We start from the raw sequence: 17,815 nt of genomic DNA on the forward strand, positions 1-17,815 counted from the left end.
CGAGCGAAGTGTGAGGGCTGGGACATAGTAGGAGAGTAGCGAGGTGAAGTTGGAGGGGGCTAGGTAAGCCGATGGTTAGGAACTTTTTTCTAATGCTTAAGTGGATGAGCAACCACTGGAGGTTTTTTTTGAGGAGTGCAGAAACGTGTTCTGAGCATTTTTGTTGAAAAATGATCCGGGCAGCAGCAAAGTGAAGTACGGACTGGAGTGGGGAGAGACAGAAGGCTGGGAGGTCAGCAAGCTGGCTAAAGCAGTAATCCAGGTGGGATAGGATGGGTGACTAACATGGTAGCAGTTTGGATGGAGAGGAAAGGATGGATTTTAGTGATGTTGCGAAGGGGCGACCGACAGGATTTAGTGATGAATTGATCATGTGGGTTGAATAAGAGAGAGAGAGAGAGAGAAGAGTTGAGGATAATGCCAAGGTTATGGGCTTGTGAGACAGGAAGGATGGTGGTGCTGTCTACAGTGATGAGAAAGTCATGGGGGGACAGGGTTTGGGTGGAAAGATAAGGAGTTCTGTTTTAGACATGTTAAGCTGGAGGTGACGGGAGGACATCCAAATAGAGATGTCTTGAGGCAGAAGAGAATTGAGACTGAGGGGGTGGGTGCTTGTTTGCTGAAATATAATGAATAGCTATATCTTCAGGTGAAACAAAGATTGTCAGAAGAAAGGAATAAGAAACAACAATGGCAGGAAGTTTTTTTTATCTTCTACACACCAAGCAGGTCACTCACCACGGACTGATCTTCATTAGTGGAATTGGTGCACAGGTAAAAAATACTGTTAGCAGCAAGAAAGACTTCCGACCCCAAACGTCTGAAAGAGCACCAATCAGAGGAGCACTGAGGAATGACAACAACCCCTAAAAGAATAAAAAAGGCAACATGTTTTTCTCACACTTCTACAGGAGAACTTCGACTTGGAATTCATACTGTTTACATAATGAGTCTTCTCTTCAGCTCCTTAAAGGAGAAGAGTCTCACAGAGAAACAAGGCATGGCAACAACACAGTAGAAGAAAAATATTGACATTGGTAAGATGAAAACTAGCTAAGTGACAAAGATAAATATCAGATTAAGATGCAAACGTTATCATTGCTAAAATGAGTGCATCGCCTCGGAAAAGGGCAACACTCCTACTTTCTTCATTATCTTAGAAGAATTTTGTGATCTGAAATGCTACACATAGAAAACTCAAAACATAGGAATCTGGACTGCAAGTAAGATATTACAAATCAGACCAAAGTCTTCCTTTTGTCACCAATTTCAGCATGAAAACCACATGTCAAGAGACATCTGCTGCGGTGGCTCATATTTTTAAAATGGCTTTCAAGTAAGTTCAACCCAGAGGAACCTAGTTTTAATAGAGCTTTGATCACAGACTAGTGTGGAGAATGTTGATCATATTAACTCTCTTCACCCCAATTTCTCTATTCTTAATCAGGGATACCGACTGCTCGCAATTGAGATCCTTAGAGGAATACCAAATAAGGGAAAAATATTTGGTCAGAGCCTCTGCAAAAGTTTATAGCAATTGGATGACACAAGTTGCCAAATACTGTAAAACAGGCTGACCAACTCATTTTAAAATGTTACCATTTTGCTTTAAAAATGCAAATTGGTCCTACCTTTACTCCTTGAATGAGTCCATTCATTAGAAATGTATGCTTAGGAAAGGTCTCGTGTAACACCTAAAAAAGAAAGCGTTAGAATTTATTCCAATTGTGAATATGTTGTGTTTCAAGGTCTAGGCTGCATGTATCTTCATTTTTAAACTTAAACAACTCTTCAAATGCTGGTGGATCACAACTTCATTCATTCAATCATATTTTTATTGAGTGCTTACTGTATGCAAAGCACTGTACTAAGCGCTTGGGAGAGTACAATATAACAATAACTTCTGGCCACCCTGGTCATTACCAACACTGGCCTATTTTGCATCTCAGACCTGCACCCACTTGAGAGCATCAAAATAAATACCCACACTGTAAAACTATTTATCTGGTATGGGTAGGCATTCTCTTTATTGCTGAATTGTATTTTCCAAGTGCTTAGTACAGTGCTCTGCACACAGTAACAGCTCAATAAATATGATTGAATGATTGAATCTGTAAACAAAGAAACACTTAGGGGTAGACACAAGTTACTCAGATTGGATATTGTCCATGTCACACATGGGACTCCAGACTCAATCCCCATGTTACAAATGAGGAACAGAGAAGTTGAGTGACTTGCCCAAGGTCACACAGCAGACAAGTGGCAGAGCTGGGATGAGGATTAGAACCCAGGTCCGTTGACTTCCAGGCTCGTGCTCTACTCAGTAGGCCATGTTACTTCTATCGCCAAAATGATCTAAGCGGAAGCATCTGCCCTGTCTGGGACGGGGAGCAAGGCTAGCAGTGGGAAACTGGAAGCCACTAACATTCATTCAATAGTATTTATTGAGCGCTTACTATGTGCAGAGCACTGTACTAAGCGCTTGGGATGAACAAGTCGGCAACAGATAGAGACAGTCCCTGCTGTTTGACGGGCTTACAGTCTAATCGGGGGAGACGGACAGACGAGAACAATGGCACTAAACAGCGTCAAGGGGAAGAACATCTCGTAAAAACAATGGCAACTAAATAGAATCAAGGCGATGTACAATTCATTAACAAAATAAATAGGGTAACGAAAATATATACAGTTGAGCGGACGAGTACAGTGCTGTGGGGATGGGAAGGGAGAGGTGGAGGAGCAGAGGGAAAAGGGGGAAATGAGGCTTTAGCTGCGGAGAGGTAAAGGGGGGATGGCAGAGGGAGTAGAGGGGGAAGAGGAGCTCAGTCTGGGAACGCCTCTTGGAGGAGGTAATTTTTAAGTAAGGTTTTGAAGAGGGAAAGAGAATCAGTTTGGCGGAGGTGAGGAGGGAGGGCGTTCCGGGACCGCGGGAGGACGTGACCCAGGGGTCGACGGCGGGATAGGCGAGACCGAGGGACGGTGAGGAGGTGGGCGGCAGAGGAGCGGAGCGTGCGGGGTGGGTGGTAGAAAGAGAGAAGGGAGGAGAGGTAGGAAGGGGCAAGGTGATGGAGAGCCTCGAAGCCTAGAGTGAGGAGTTTTTGTTTGGAGCGGAGGTCGATAGGCAACCACTGGAGTTGTTTAAGAAGGGGAGTGACATGCCCAGATCGTTTCTGCGGGAAGATGAGCCGGGCAGCGGAGTGAAGAATAGACCGGAGCGGGGCGAGAGAGGAGGAAGGGAGGTCAGAGAGAAGGCTGACACAGTAGTCTAGCCGGGATATAACGAGAGCCCGTAATAGTAAGGTAGCCGTTTGGGTGGAGAGGAAAGGGCGGATCTTGGCGATATTGTAGAGGTGAAACCGGCAGGTCTTGGTAACGGATAGGATGTGTGGGGTGAACGAGAGGGACGAGTCAAGGATGACACCGAGATTGCGGGCCTGCGGGACGGGAGGGATGGTCGTGCCATCCACGGTGATAGAGAAGTCTGGGAGCGGACCGGGTTTGGGAGGGAAGATGAGGAGCTCAGTCTTGCTCACGTTGAGTTTTAGGTGGCGGGCCGACATCCAGGTGGAGACGTCCCGGAGGCAGGAGGAGATGCGAGCCTGAAGGGAGGGGGAGAGGACAGGGGCGGAGATGTAGATCTGCGTGTCATCTGCGTAGAGATGGTAGTCAAAGCCGTGAGAGCGGATGAGTTCACCGAGGGAGTGAGTGTAAATGGAGAACAGAAGAGGGCCAAGAACTGACCCTTGAGGAACTCCAACAGTTAAAGGATGGGAGGGGGAGGAGGCTCCAGCGTAGGAGACCCTAACATCACAGCAGAAAAGTGTATTTCAATGAAGGAGAGGTGGGTGAGCCTACAACCTCAATTGTCTGCCACTGGCACGAATATTCTAGTCACGGTGTCAGTACAGAGAGAGCTGGGGAAGAGAATTGCACGAAAATGGGGGTGAAGGGGCGGGGAGAGGAGAAATAAAGGAAAGGGCTGAAGACAGCTGAGGTCGGAAGACACCTATTAGAGAAGCAGCATGACCTAGTCCGAAGAGCAAGGGCCTGGAAGTCAGAGGACCTGGGTTCCAATCCCAGATCCACCGTTAACCTGCTACGTGAGAGACCTGGGTTCCAATCCCAGATCCACTGTTAACCTGCTATGTGATTGTGGGCAACTCATTTAACTCCTCTGGGCCTGTTTCCTCATCTGCAAAATGGGGATTCAATCCCTGTTCTCCCTCCTACTTAAGATGGTAAGCCCCGCGTAGGACCCGATTATCTTGTATCTACTCCCAGAGCTTAGCACAGTGCTTGGCACATAGTAAGTGCATAATACCACAGTTATTATTAGGACACTAAAATTAGGGTTGGTTGGAGACAGGGCCCATGATGTTGGTGCAAAATAAAGGGACAACTAATAAGGAGACATATTACACTCGATAAGAATTTAAATAAATTCATGGGAATAGTGCTATAAAAGGCTACTAAAAGGAAAAGTTAGAGATGTTAGACTGCCCATCCTTAACCACAAAGATGGAGGGCAACTATCACTCTTCCTCCAGGCATTCTCTGATGTTTCTATTGTAAACACAATGCTGGGTTGGACGTATGATACGCTGGACTTGATATGGCATTTTTTACGATCTTATGAGGAAATAATGGGAATAGCGGGGGTAGGGAAACAGGGATGCATAGAAACCTAAGGGAAGAGAGGGAAACACAAAAATTCCATCAGGGTTACAGGGGTCCTGGTTGCTACAAGGCAAAAAGGTACAGTGAAACCCCAAATTCTCTAACCAAGCAGCTAATCACTGACACTGGAACATTTATTGTCAAGTAAATCATATATTTCCCTGGTTCCAAGTAGAACCCTGGCTAATCTTTCCTTAAACTTGATCCATGGTGATTCAGTGAAAATGAATCGCTTTGGATCAAGTTTAAGGAAATGCTCATGGAACCTGAGAAATATATGGAATTATTTTGTTTTCCCTGAACACTTCAAAGATGGCTCAGTGGGCTTCTGTATGCAAGTCAGGAAATCCTTAGAAGTGAATGAATATATTTCTCTGACAAACTGTACCAAAGGCTTGATTCTGTCAAGATTCACCACCCCACAATAAAGAACCAACTTCTTTCAGCAAAGAAAGACAATTTATGATAAGCAACTCTTCTTATGTTCAGTGTTCATACAAAATCACTGTTACTCTCAAAGGAGTTTCCACGTGATTGGAGAGAAATATCTGGCCTTCAACTTGACTCTAACATCAAGAAGACACCCCTTTTGATGTACTACTTCAGGAAGTCAAACTGCTCATTACTAATCTGCTGTGTTCTGAAGGAGGTTTATTCAGCACCGAACACTCTAAGTGCTTCAAAAACTGATATGATATTGCCTTGATAGAGAGTTTAAAATTTTAATAAGATGGTTACACCATTAAAATTGATTTAACTAAATTTAGAAACCAAAATCCTTCAATTGATCAAAAAAGTTCAAAAACTATATTTTTTCCATCAACATATACTCTTCAGTCAAATAGGTTATTTTAAACCAAATATTGTTTAGATTTGTATTTCCCAAACATGAATTATCTTGAAGTTAGAAATTCCTCTAGACTCTTAGCACAGGAATGTCTAAAGCATTGACAATCTTAATAATGATAATAATAATAATAATGGTGTTTGTTAAGCGCTTACTATACGCAAAGCACTGTTCTAAGCGCTTGAGGGGATACAAGGTGATCAGGTTGTCCCACATGGGGCTCACAGGCTTAACCCCCATTTTACAGATGAGGGAATTGAGGCACAGAGAAGTTAAATGACTTGCCCAAAGTCACACAGCTGACAAGCCACGGAGCTGGGATTAGAACCCATGCATGACCTATGATCCCCAAGCCCGTGCTCTTTCCACTTAATATCTTAATACTCCCAACACGTGTACTATGGGGTACATTCTTTTAATGGTATTTTTTCAGCATTTACTAAGTCCCAGGCACTGTACTAAGTGCTGGGGTAGATAAATGCTAATCAGGTTGGACATTAGTCCCTATCTCTCACGGGGCTCACGATTCTACATTTTACTACAGAGGAAATAAGAGACTCAGAGAAGTTAAGTAACTTGTCCAACATCCCACAGCAGACCTGTGACAGCCAGGTCCTCCTGACTCTCGGGCTCTATTCACAAGGCCATTTTGCTTATCGTGTAAGTACCATACAGTAGTTGAAGAATGGTTCACTATGCTGAAAGCGACTAAAAGGCATGAATCTTGTCTTCTAACCCTTCATTCAGTGCATCGTACCATGGCCTACCCGTTACAGGTGCACAAGAAATGCTAACAGTGAGGCTACATTAATTGAGTGTGTGTCCAGAGGTTAGTCTTTGCCTCTGACTGCATATTACTCTCCGGATTGAGTAGAATCCATCCCCTTTCTCAAAGCTCGCCAGAAAGGGGGACTCAATGGCAGTACTCCCTTAGTAAGGTTTCAATGTTCAGTTGTTTAGGCTACAGTGCCTTCCCTGATTAATCTCTCAAACACAGTACAGTGCTCGCCACATGATAAGGGCTCAATAAACATCATAGGTTGATCGATGTATCTGTCATCTCTCCGTTCTAGTTCCCTCCCTACCGTGGCACTTTTGAGAAGCAGTGTGGCTTATTCGAAAGAGCTCGGGCTTGGGAGAAGCAGCGTGGCTTACTGGAAAGAGCTTGGGCGTGGGAGTCAGAGGTCGTGGGTTGTCATCCCGGCTCAGCCACTTGTCAGCTGTATGACTTTGGGCACATCACGTAACTTCTCTGTGCCTCAGTTACCTCATCTGGAAAATGGGGATTAAGACTGTGAGCCTCACGTGGGACAACCTGATAACCTTGTATCACCTCCAGGGCTTAGAACCGTATTTGACACATAGTAAGCGCTTAACAAATACCATCCTTATTATTATTACTGAGTCTGTACACTGAAAGCATTTAGCTATTCACCCCACGCCCATGACACTTACATCCATATCCGTATACTAGGTGCTTTCCCTACGTGCAATTTATGGAATAGTTAACATCCCTTCCCTTCCCACTCATATTATAGGTGTCTTGAGGGTAGGGAGCGTTGTCTATTTACTCTATTATACTTTCCCATGTGCTTAGTGCAGTGCTCTGTATATGGGCAAAGCTTAATAAACATCACCGACTGTTTAGTGGAAAGTGCTTTCTATCTCTCTAGCGCAAATCCTTTGTGATACAATTTAGACCTGCTTCTTTTTCTGTCTCCAGGGAACAAAATACAACTAGAAAACAACTACCATCTACACTTTCCCCAGTCTGCTTAACCAGTTACTACAGAGACTGCTAAAACTCTTAGGTTACAGTTTTAAGTGCCTAAATTCTGCGGGCAAACAATAGCGGGGTGCGTGGTGACAGTGAGTCATCTTTTCAATTGATCAAATGGTCGCCAAATTATGTTTTTCTAGGTGAATTTTAAAAAGGCACAGCTTTCTAGCATAGATCGATCATAACTATGTACGGAAGAGAAATTTTAATGACTGACATAAGTAGTAATAATGGTGTTTACTGAGTGAACTGCATCGTAATATGCACTTCCCTCTTAGGGCATGGGAGGAAGGCAATTGTGCCCCGACGGAATAAGCAGCTGTAAGGGAAGGCAATGTGCAAAGTGGAGGACTCTGGGGAAGTTGTTTACGGCTCAGAGGGTCAATATGATTCAGCTACAATCATCGGCTAAAGGCAACCAGAACCCACCCATCCTCACCCCAGAGCAGTAGGAACAGAGCTTGGCTCCCTCCAAAGTGAGAGGCAGGACAAGGGAGTAGGAACAAGTACAGAATAGATAACCTAATCATAATAATCATAATCATATTTAAGTGCTTATTATGCACCAAGCACTGTAGTAGATATAAGCTGATCAGGATGGAAACAATCTTGTCCCTCATCGGGTGCTCAGTCTACTGATTTGGAAGAACGGGTGTTTAATCGCCATTTTACAGATGAGGAAACTGAGGCCCAGAGAAGTTAAGTGACTCATCCAATTTCACAGAGCAGGCAAGTGTCAGAGTCGGGATTAGACCCCAGGTTCTCTGACTTCTAGGCCCATGATCCTTCCACTAGGTCAAGCAAAACCTACCCCACCTTGCAGCTTTAAGGCACTCAATGAGGTCTCCTCTCCACTACCTATCTTCACTCCTCTTCCACCACAACCCAGCCTTCGCTACTCTAATACGAAGCTACACGCTCTGCCCTCCCCGCACCTGTCACCCCCGACCCCTTGGTTCCCTCCCCCTTTTCAGGTGACAGATCACCGCTCTACCCATCTTCAAAGCTCTAATCAAATCAGATCTCCTCAAGGAGGCCTTCCCTGAGTAACCTCTCTCCACATCCTATTAATTATGGATGTGCCAGGCACTGTACTAAGCGCTGAGGTGGATCCAAGCCAAATGGGTTGGACACAGCCCCTGTCCCATGTGGGGCTCACAGTCTTAATCCCCATTTTACAGATGAGCTGAGGCACAGAGAAGTGAAGTGACTTGCCCCAAATCACACAGCTAACAAGTGGCGGAGCTGGGATTAGAACCTATGACCTCTTACTCCCAAACCCAGGCTCCTGCCCCTAGGCCATGCGGGAGGGTTTTGAAGGTGGGGAGAAAATTCCTGGTCAGAGGATGGACAGAGGCAAGGGGTGTGCTGCGAGACAGACGAGATCAAGGAACGGTAAGTAGGCTGGCATGAGAGGAAGTGAACAGGTCCAGCAGGAATCCTGAAAAAACAGTTGGCCAATGTGGGTGGCTCGACCTCAGCGGTTACCACAGTAACCGCCTGCCAGGTTACAGTGCTAAGGTACATTATCGGCACTATGCTGTGGTCACTTAGGCTGCCAATGGGTCCCGTGCCTTACGACGTGCTGCACCTCTGCCTGCCTACCAGCTCCTCTCTCTCTCAGGAGGAACACGACTCTCAGGGATGAGCGAACGCGAGAGGTGAGAGGTGACACAAACCACCACCACTAGAATCGATTCATTCATTCATTCAATAGTATTTGAGCGCTTACTATGTGCAGAGCACTGTACTAAGCGCTTGGGATGAACAAGTCGGCAACAGGTAGAGACAGTCCCTGCCGTTTGACGGGCTTACAGTCTAATCGGGGGAGACGGACAGATGAGAACAATGGCACTAAACAGATTCTTCCACCAGGGCTAACCGTCCCAAGAGCCCAGGACCAAAAGGCATCTGTTATTCCCAACAGGAGTCTCCTCCAACTTCACCGCTCTAATATTCAAAACTGTGCCTTTTATCTACAATCCAACACTTACGATAGTAAGTGCTGAGAGTTCACTGGGTGGCACAGCTATGACAGTCTAGCTATATATAATTATAGGAAATACGGCCAGCCGGAAAAATGGGATTTCCATACGTTCCACTAAGGCAAGAGAAAATTATCCTACATAAGTAAGCTTTACAATATCGTTCTCCAAGAAGAGGAATCTTTTATGGGCGGGAACGGGTCTACCAATTCCATTGCATTTACTTTCCCAAGTGCTTACTACAGCGTTCTGCACACAGTAAGTGCTCAATAAACACTACTGATCTACAGAAAAGCTGCTTGTGTAATAAACCATATATACACAAACAGGAAGAATGTGCTATTTTGGATATGCGAAGGAATTTCCTAAAACTTGCTGAGGAATCTCTTTACCTCTACCAAAGCAAGAGCATTTGGTGTAGAACAAAACTTCAGGAAACTTATTGTAAAACCAATAAAAAAGAAATCTTTAAAAAAAAAAAGCTCAGTTCAAGTAAACTTCAAGGATGTACTGGCTTAACCACAGGCCTCAGCAACTTAAGTGCTTTTGTTTGGTTACTTTATCATTTCTGATGACTGTTATTTCTATATTATTTTCCAGACACTTGCTTAACCGGCTTCTTCCGTTTGACTCATATAACACTATTCAGTCAGGACACTGCAGCCTGGTTGGGTAGAGAACCGGTTAGGGCACAGGTACCCTGTGGGGAAAAAAACAAAAGAAAGATCTTGTGGTCCACATTACCGAAGGGGAGAGTACTCTCTGTGGGCCACTGACACCACCCCCACAAAGCCCTCCACACCTTGCTGAAATGGTGAGAGAGAATGTCCACGAATCCTTAAAACTAACTCCAACCACGGACGCAGCACATGAAAGCTGGAGGCAGTTCCCAGAGGCTACGCAGAGAAACCAGCAATGGCCACCCTCGAGAGGTTGTTAGCCCCATCTCCAGGAGGAGGCTGTGGGATGCACTACCACAGAAACTCATTAATCCCATGCCATATCAGAAATCCCCACATGCCCTAGTCCCCAACAAGAGCAGCTCATTCCCTAGCTCTCTCTCTCTCCAGACCCTACATCACCACCAGAGCAAAGAAATAGGTACTGGATCTGACAGTTCACCTCAGCTCTTGCAGACAGCAAGATGCCTCTTGGGAAACTTCCTAATGTTTGCTCAGCTCTCTCATTTCGAGCACAACGTGTGAGAGAGAAAAGAGGATGTGAATACGATCCATGAAGCGTTCCCCAGAGGAAACACAACTAGCTGTCCAGAACAAGCACGCAAAGTCACGGTGCACAAATCGCCCTTAGTTCCTATGCAGGACCGAGACTCCATCAACACGGGCCAGAGCCAAAATGGTGCTCTTAAATCACAGCTGCTTCGGCAGGCGGGTTACCACGATCTCATGCCATCCGGCCTACCTTTTTCACCTTTCTCTGAATCAACTAGTTCAGGGGCACATATTGCTTGGAGAAAGCAGCCAGGACTTACTACCCGATGAACTGTGAATACCAAGGGCTGGTGTGGATCCTTCAGAGTACAAAGAGTAACACCAGGCCCACTACCGGCCTTAGGCTGGATCCAGCATTACACCTTGGGAAATAATCCTAACCTCTTCTAAACAACAGAGGCGCTTCGCAGTCAACTTTTACAGGGCTTTTAAACAGATACAAAAATTCTTCAACTCTAGCTTTCTAAACTTGGCCTCAGAGATTTTGCCACGAAAATAACTTCACAAACCCATCGGATTTCGCCGACAAGAACGATAATCTTTCCCCGACTTCAATAAAAGATTAGTTCACAAGTTCAGGCAGAGGTAGTCTAGGTCTGGACCATGAACATGGAAACGGTACAGAAAGCCAAAACTGCAGGAGAAGAGGTAGGACATTTAGAGATTTTTCATTTCTTTGTGGTGAAATGGTGAGGGAGTGAGAAGGAGTCACCTTAAAGTCAGTGAGTTAATATCTTTCAAATAGAAATCAAAAGAGAAGCAATGATGAATCATAGGTGACCCACATACCAAATCATCCCAGTTTTGATTCTGTGCAAGAGCATTTCACTTTTGATTAATGAAGATTCACATCTATTTCAACTGAGGTGCCATATGTTACCCAGCACTTATCTACAGGGAAATCAATCCCCCAGTCCCTAAATAGTCACCCTAATAGTAAATGAAATGTATTTACTCTTTCAGACCACCCAGCATACACAATGCAGCAATAAACTAATAATCAGCTTCTCTGCTACAGTAATTTACTGTCACACAATAACCTTAAGAAGGAGGAGAATAGAGCTCAGAGATACACTGCTCAGTTCACTCAACCCAAACATATGAACACCATTCTTGTATTAAAACAAAAAAAGAAAGATACTTACCACTAACGTGGGTGCTGTCAACAATCCCCATGCGAAAAACTCCAAGAAGATCACTATAACCGCATGATAAACGCTAGGTGAACCTATACCTTGAGGCTATAAAACAGATTAAAAAAGAAAAGTTAATTTCTTCCAAAACAAGAAATAAGTCATAAGCAATGCATCTCAGGATAGTAAGTCATTAAAGAAACAGTAAAGCTCGGAGCAAGAACATTTCATAGTTCTAATCATTGAGCCACATGTGCATTGATGAATTTCAGATCTGTCCCAGTAGAAGGAATGACGACCTAAGTTTACACCATGTCAGAAATATGACTAGACATGTTTAAATTACGTACAATTGTACATTAAGCAAATTACCTTTACTTTCAAACCAAATGGTTTTAACAAGTTCTTTTGATGAAAAGCACTTCGTAAATTGATTGTGGTAATAATCGCTCTCCCCCATTTCAAAGCCATGGGAAAGCCATGGGAAGGCCCATCTCCTCCAAGAAGCCTTCCCTGACGAAGCCCTCCTCTCCTCTTCTCCCAATTCCCTTCTGCATCTCCTGACTTGCTCCTTCATTCATCTTCTCTCCCATCCCCACAGCACATATGTATACATCCGTAATTTATTTATGTATATTAATGTCTGTCTCCTCCTCTAGAATGTGAGCTCGTTAGAGGCCGGGACTGTGTCTGTCTGCTCTTGTATTGCACTCTCCCACTTAGGAGAGTGCTTGGCACACAATAAGTGCTCATTAATACGACTGAATAAATGAATGAATTAGTTAATTACTATTAATTTACTAATGATGAAATTACAATGCTAGGAAATAAGTCTTTTTTTAAAAAAAAAAAATCACTGATCAAAAACTATTATGGAAAGAGTCCGGGCTTGGGAGTCAGAGGTCATGGGTTCTAATCCCAGCTCTGCCACTTGTCAGCTGTGTGACTGTGGGCAAGTCACTTCACTTCTCTGTGCTTCAGTTACCTCATCTGTAAAATGGGGATTAAGACTGAGAGAGCCACATGGGACAACCTGATTACCTTATATCCCCCCAGGGCTTATAACAGTGCTTGGCACATAGTAAGTGCTTAACAAATACCATTATTATTATTATTAGTAGTAGTAACAAAAGTAAAGTGACCAGAAATTTAGTTTACAGGCACCCAGAGTCAGACAACAATAGGACGCAGCTGCAAGTCCCTTTGGAGCCAGGATGAGACACCAAAGTGGCCATCTCAGCTCCAACCCTGGGGCATGGCAGGGCAGAGAGGGGGAACCCAGGCCCAAAGCAGGGACCAGCAAAGGGGACAGAGCCCAGCTCCACTCCACAGCTGAGCAGAGAGGAGTAAGGCATTCGGTTCTGAAGTTGAAGGTTCGGAAATACAATGTAACTCTCTACAGTGCTCTGAACACAGTAAGCACTAGATAAATACGATCAATTGACAGTTTGGAGAAAGGATGGAATCCAGTAAGTAGGAAAACCGAGTCCGCGCAGGGAGAGGATCGGGAGCGATACCCAGGGCCCCTGATCCCAACATGTTCTGCACACACTGGGCAGCGGGGATTTAATCCACAGATGAGTGCCGATCTCTCCACAATCGGACAGCCTCACTACCTCCCTGGGAACCAGCACCAGCTCTACTCTGGGCCACCGAGGAGCTTCCATTCCATCCTACCTTCCACCTGTAGAATGAGGTCTCCACAAAACCTCACCAAGACCGGTGGCTGCTGTAGCGGGACTGTGGCTACAGGTGTCCCTTAAACTCCAAGCCACAAGGAACCTGAAATTCTGCTCCTCTAGCCTCGGGATCATATTGATTTTTGTTTTACTTTGTGTATTTGTCCTTGTCTTGTACAGTGCTTTCGTGTTTCATTGTTTTGTTGCTCCTTCTGGGTTTGTCACCAGTTTTCTCTCTCTTTCCCCCTTATATTTTGAGCTCCTTGAGGGCCAGAGACCGGGTCTAATCCTACCTCTCTATACTTTCCCAGCATTAAGTACAGTGCTCTGCACACAGTAAGCTAATATGACTACTATTAGCAGGGACCTAGAGGGACATAGATGAACAGACAGTTAAGTAGAGTTGAAAACCTGGAGCTAGGGTTTTTAGGTAAGCAGAAGACTGGAGGGAAGGGAACTCGAATAATCAACATTTACTGGGTCAGACTGATGGATAACTGATGGATAACCAGTACAATATTCTCTGAGAGCGACAAGAACTTGAAGGTAGGGTAGTTACCCTCCTTGGATTCCTATTAGTGCTCTTAGTGGGATGAACCATCCAACACCCCTAACTTTTCTGCCAGTAACCATTTTAATTATCTTATCCATGAATTTAGCCTAACTGCTCTTGAAGTTAGGAGAGAACACTATTACAGCCTACTGGCAGATATATTAAAATGCTGAAATTTCACATCTAAACACACACAAACACATACATACACACACACACTCCTAGAGAAAATGCAAGCTACTTGAAATCTTAAACCTGCCACTGGTCGACAATTCATAGATTGTTATGGCCTGCCCCGCTTCCTGAGATAATGAATTCCAAGAGTTTCCACCCACTACGAGAAGAAATGTTGCTTTATGTTTGTTTTGAAACCTCAGCTTAGGCCTTGCACTGGCACTGTATGGGATTTGGTGAACAATTCTTTGCTCACTGGACTACACATTTCACGATTCCGTGCACTTGCATGACCCTTCTCAGCCTTGATCTTCACATATGACAGAGACCTAATCATTCATCCTTCTCTGTACCTTCTCCAACTCCTCTCTCAACTGCACGCATTATATCAAAGGAGTGGGTTAACATGGTCTTAAGTAGTGGTAAAACTATGCCTTTTGTTTAGTTTCCTATGCCCTTGGTGATGACACTTGAGACTGTCTTGGCCTATTTGGCTGCGGCTGCATTTAAATAAAAGTTAGCACCACCTTGCCTTTAAACAAAGTAGGATCGAGAAAGTTAATAGTTTTCAGTAACCGTCACAAAGTGCCTCAACTTCTGCTAAGCCAGTTACTGTTTCACCTGGTTTGGCTATACCTTTTTGCAAGCAGTATACAAGTTCAGAAAATGCCAGACCTTCAAGTATCTGAGCCTGGGAGTCATTACAGATGCATTCAGACACAACTAAGTTCATCAAGCCATTCTGGAAAGATCAATCAGCTGTATTTATTGAGTGCTTACTATGTGCAGAGCACAGTACTAAGTGCTTGAGAGAGTACAATTTAACAGAGTTGGTAGAACTGTCCCCTGCCCACAACAACCTTATAGTCTAGAGGGGAGGAGAGACGTTAATAGATATAAATCACGTTAACAGAAATAAATCACAGATATGTATATAAGTGACCTAGGGCTGAAGGAAGGGTGAATTAAGGCCGCAAATTCTAGTGCTAGGGTGCTGGCTACTGCATATTTTGGACCACAGAAATGCAAGATACCGAACATTTACATGTGCCCTAAGAACTGGAACAATCAGTAATGAAGATGATCTCCAAATTTTAAACTGGAAATTTACTCGAGTTAAAATGATTTCTCTACCACACTGTACAATCTTTAAAATTTTACTGATCATTGATTAATATGGGTCTTTATACTCAATTTATGTGTTCTTGGGTAATTAAGCAGACACTAGGCCAGGCGGCTATTACAAATTGACCTAACTGCTATAAACATTAACTGTCGGACCCACAAAATAAGGCTGGGACTGAGCCCGACTATCATAGCCTACTGCTGATACTTTAAAATCCTTAAATTTCATACGCAGACACACACACAGGCGCGCACTCCTAGAGAAATAGTGCTTGAAATCAAACTTGCAACCAGTTGACAATTCCGAGAACCTTACAGTTTAACCTGGGTCCCGAGAATAGACTGGAAACATTTCCAAAACGCAGTCCACCGCCATCAACAGTATTTGACAACCACCTACTGTTTGTGGAGCATTGGACTAGGCACTTGAGGGACATTTCCAAGAAACGGTCCCTGACCTACTGTAACACAACCGCCCTGCCGGTTTAATTAGCCCTTGGTCGAAAGGTCTACTCTTGCCTTAGAAAAATTCAGTACTTCCGACCACACCTTTCTGAGAAGCAAAGGGGCCTGGAGGATAGAGCACAGATCTGGGAATCAGAAGGACCTGGGCTCTAATCCTGGTTCCAGCACTTGTCCACTTTGTGACCTTGGACAAGTCACTTCATGTCTCTGGGCCTGTCACCTCATCTATAAAATGGGGATTAAGATGGTGAGCCCCATATGGGACATGTGTCCAACCTGACTAGCTTGTATCTACCCCCAGTACTTAGTACAGTGCTTAGCACGTAGTAGGCACTTAAATACCTTTAAAAAAAAAATACCCAACACTCAAAGTTGTTTAGCATCATGAGCTTTTAAATCACTTAAAAATGACTGTTCAAATACTTTCTGCTATAGAGAAGCTAGTGAAAAACTATCCATTAGCAAAAGGGCAGTTCCTCCTTTTCACTTGTCCATCTAATTTTATTTTTATTGAATTTCAATTCTGTTTTTGAAGGCACCTTCAAACGTGTCCAACCTGACTAGCTTGGACACTTTTTTCCTAAACTTCACTTTTTTCCTAAACAGGAAAGGCATTCTTAAGACTGCTCTCTGCTTGTAATTTGCTGCAAATTACTCAGATAATTGCTTACACTGCATAACTTCTTCCTGCTCCCAGATTTTTGAAGAGAAAACGAAAGATTATTTTTCTAAGTGGTGATAGAGACGGGTGCTAGGGTAGGCATAGGGTCAGAATGCACAGGGTTGCAGTCTTAGTGCAAAGGGTTTTTTCCATTGCTGTTGTTGAAATATGCATATACGCACAGAAGTTTAAAAAAAAAAAAGAGGAGGGCTGTTACAGAAATTTATTAAGTGCCTATAGTAGTGGAAGAGTACACTATAAGTACCCTGTTAACCTTTCACTTCCTTCTCTCCTCCTTTCTTCCTCTTTTTTTCTCCAGCTCCCCTTATTGCTAGACTCTATTCCCTTCCTTGTTTTTGGAGTGAAAAAATGATGCAAAAAAGTGGATCCCCTTATAGACTCTAAGTTCCTTATGGGCAGGGATTGTATCCACCAACTCTCGTGTTATGTTTTCCCAAGCAACAAATACAGTGCCCTATATGGTAGGCGTTCAGTAAATACCATTGATTGATTGATAATATATAGGGGTATGCTCATCTCTAAGCTCATTACAGGCAGGGAACGTGTCTGCTTATTCTCTTGTACTCCACTCTCCCAAGCACTTAAAACAGTATTCTGCACATAGTAAGTACTCAGTAAATACCACTGATTGATTGGTAGGGGTATGCTCATTATAAAACTGTTAAATTTAAGAGTAGTTCCTCCGTAGCTGAAGAATAAAAAAGACAAACCCTAATCCTGAGCTCATTTCCCTGATAATTCTTTGGTTATTTGCCATTGTGCTGCAGAAGAATGGGAAGCTAAATAAATTGAAACCAAAATCTGAATTGAAGGAAGCAATCACCACCACCACCACCATGAGGAGTCATTCAGAGAAATGTTTGGGGCCCAAAAAAGCCTGGACAGCAAAATACTGCATATTCATTCATTCCATTGTATTTATTTTGCACTTACTGTATGCAGAGCACTGTACTAAGCCCTTGGAAAGTACAATTCAAAAACAGAGAGAGAAAATTGCTGCCCACACCGAGCTTACAGTCTAGAAAGGGGGAAAATAGACACCAAAACAAGTAAATAGGCATCAATACAGATATGCATCAGGTGTGTGTATATATATATATATTTATATATTTAGAGAGAGCAGAGAAATAATTCATTCTATCCATTTGAAGGTATAAAAGGTCATTATAAGTGTTGCAAGTTTACACTGCTAATAGACCAATAATGCTGAGTTATTAAACAGAGACCTGAACGTCCACCATCACCTCAAACTCCACATGCGCAAAACTCATCCTTTCATCTTCCCTCCAAAATTCTCTTCTCCCACCAACTTTCCCACCACTGATGATACCACCACTCCCGCCTCACAAGCCCGCAACCTTGGCATTATGTTTAACTCACCTCTCTCAACTGCCTATTTACTCTGTCACCAAATCTTGTTGGTTCTAGCTCCACAACATCTCCAGAGCTCACTCCTTTCCCTTTATCCAAATTGCTATCACAT

At 43.8% G+C, this 17,815-nt stretch overlaps 1 protein-coding gene across 2 annotated transcripts in view; it reads right to left on the reverse strand.

Annotated features, from left to right (window-relative positions):
* Positions 1-17,815, reverse strand: part of MFSD14A (major facilitator superfamily domain containing 14A) — a 44,667-nt gene that overhangs the window by 18,482 nt on the left and 8,370 nt on the right. For both annotated transcript variants that reach the window (XM_029062666.1, XM_029062667.1), the window contains exons 2-4: positions 11,667-11,762; positions 1,632-1,694; positions 739-866 (exon numbers count right to left, since the gene is read on the reverse strand). In XM_029062666.1, coding sequence (XP_028918499.1) covers positions 739-866; positions 1,632-1,694; positions 11,667-11,762 — 287 coding nt within the window. The remainder of the gene's footprint in view (positions 1-738; positions 867-1,631; positions 1,695-11,666; positions 11,763-17,815) is intronic.

The sequence above is a fragment of the Ornithorhynchus anatinus genome, chromosome 4, assembly GCF_004115215.2.
Source record: "Ornithorhynchus anatinus isolate Pmale09 chromosome 4, mOrnAna1.pri.v4, whole genome shotgun sequence".
Classification (NCBI taxonomy): domain Eukaryota; kingdom Metazoa; phylum Chordata; class Mammalia; order Monotremata; family Ornithorhynchidae; genus Ornithorhynchus; species Ornithorhynchus anatinus.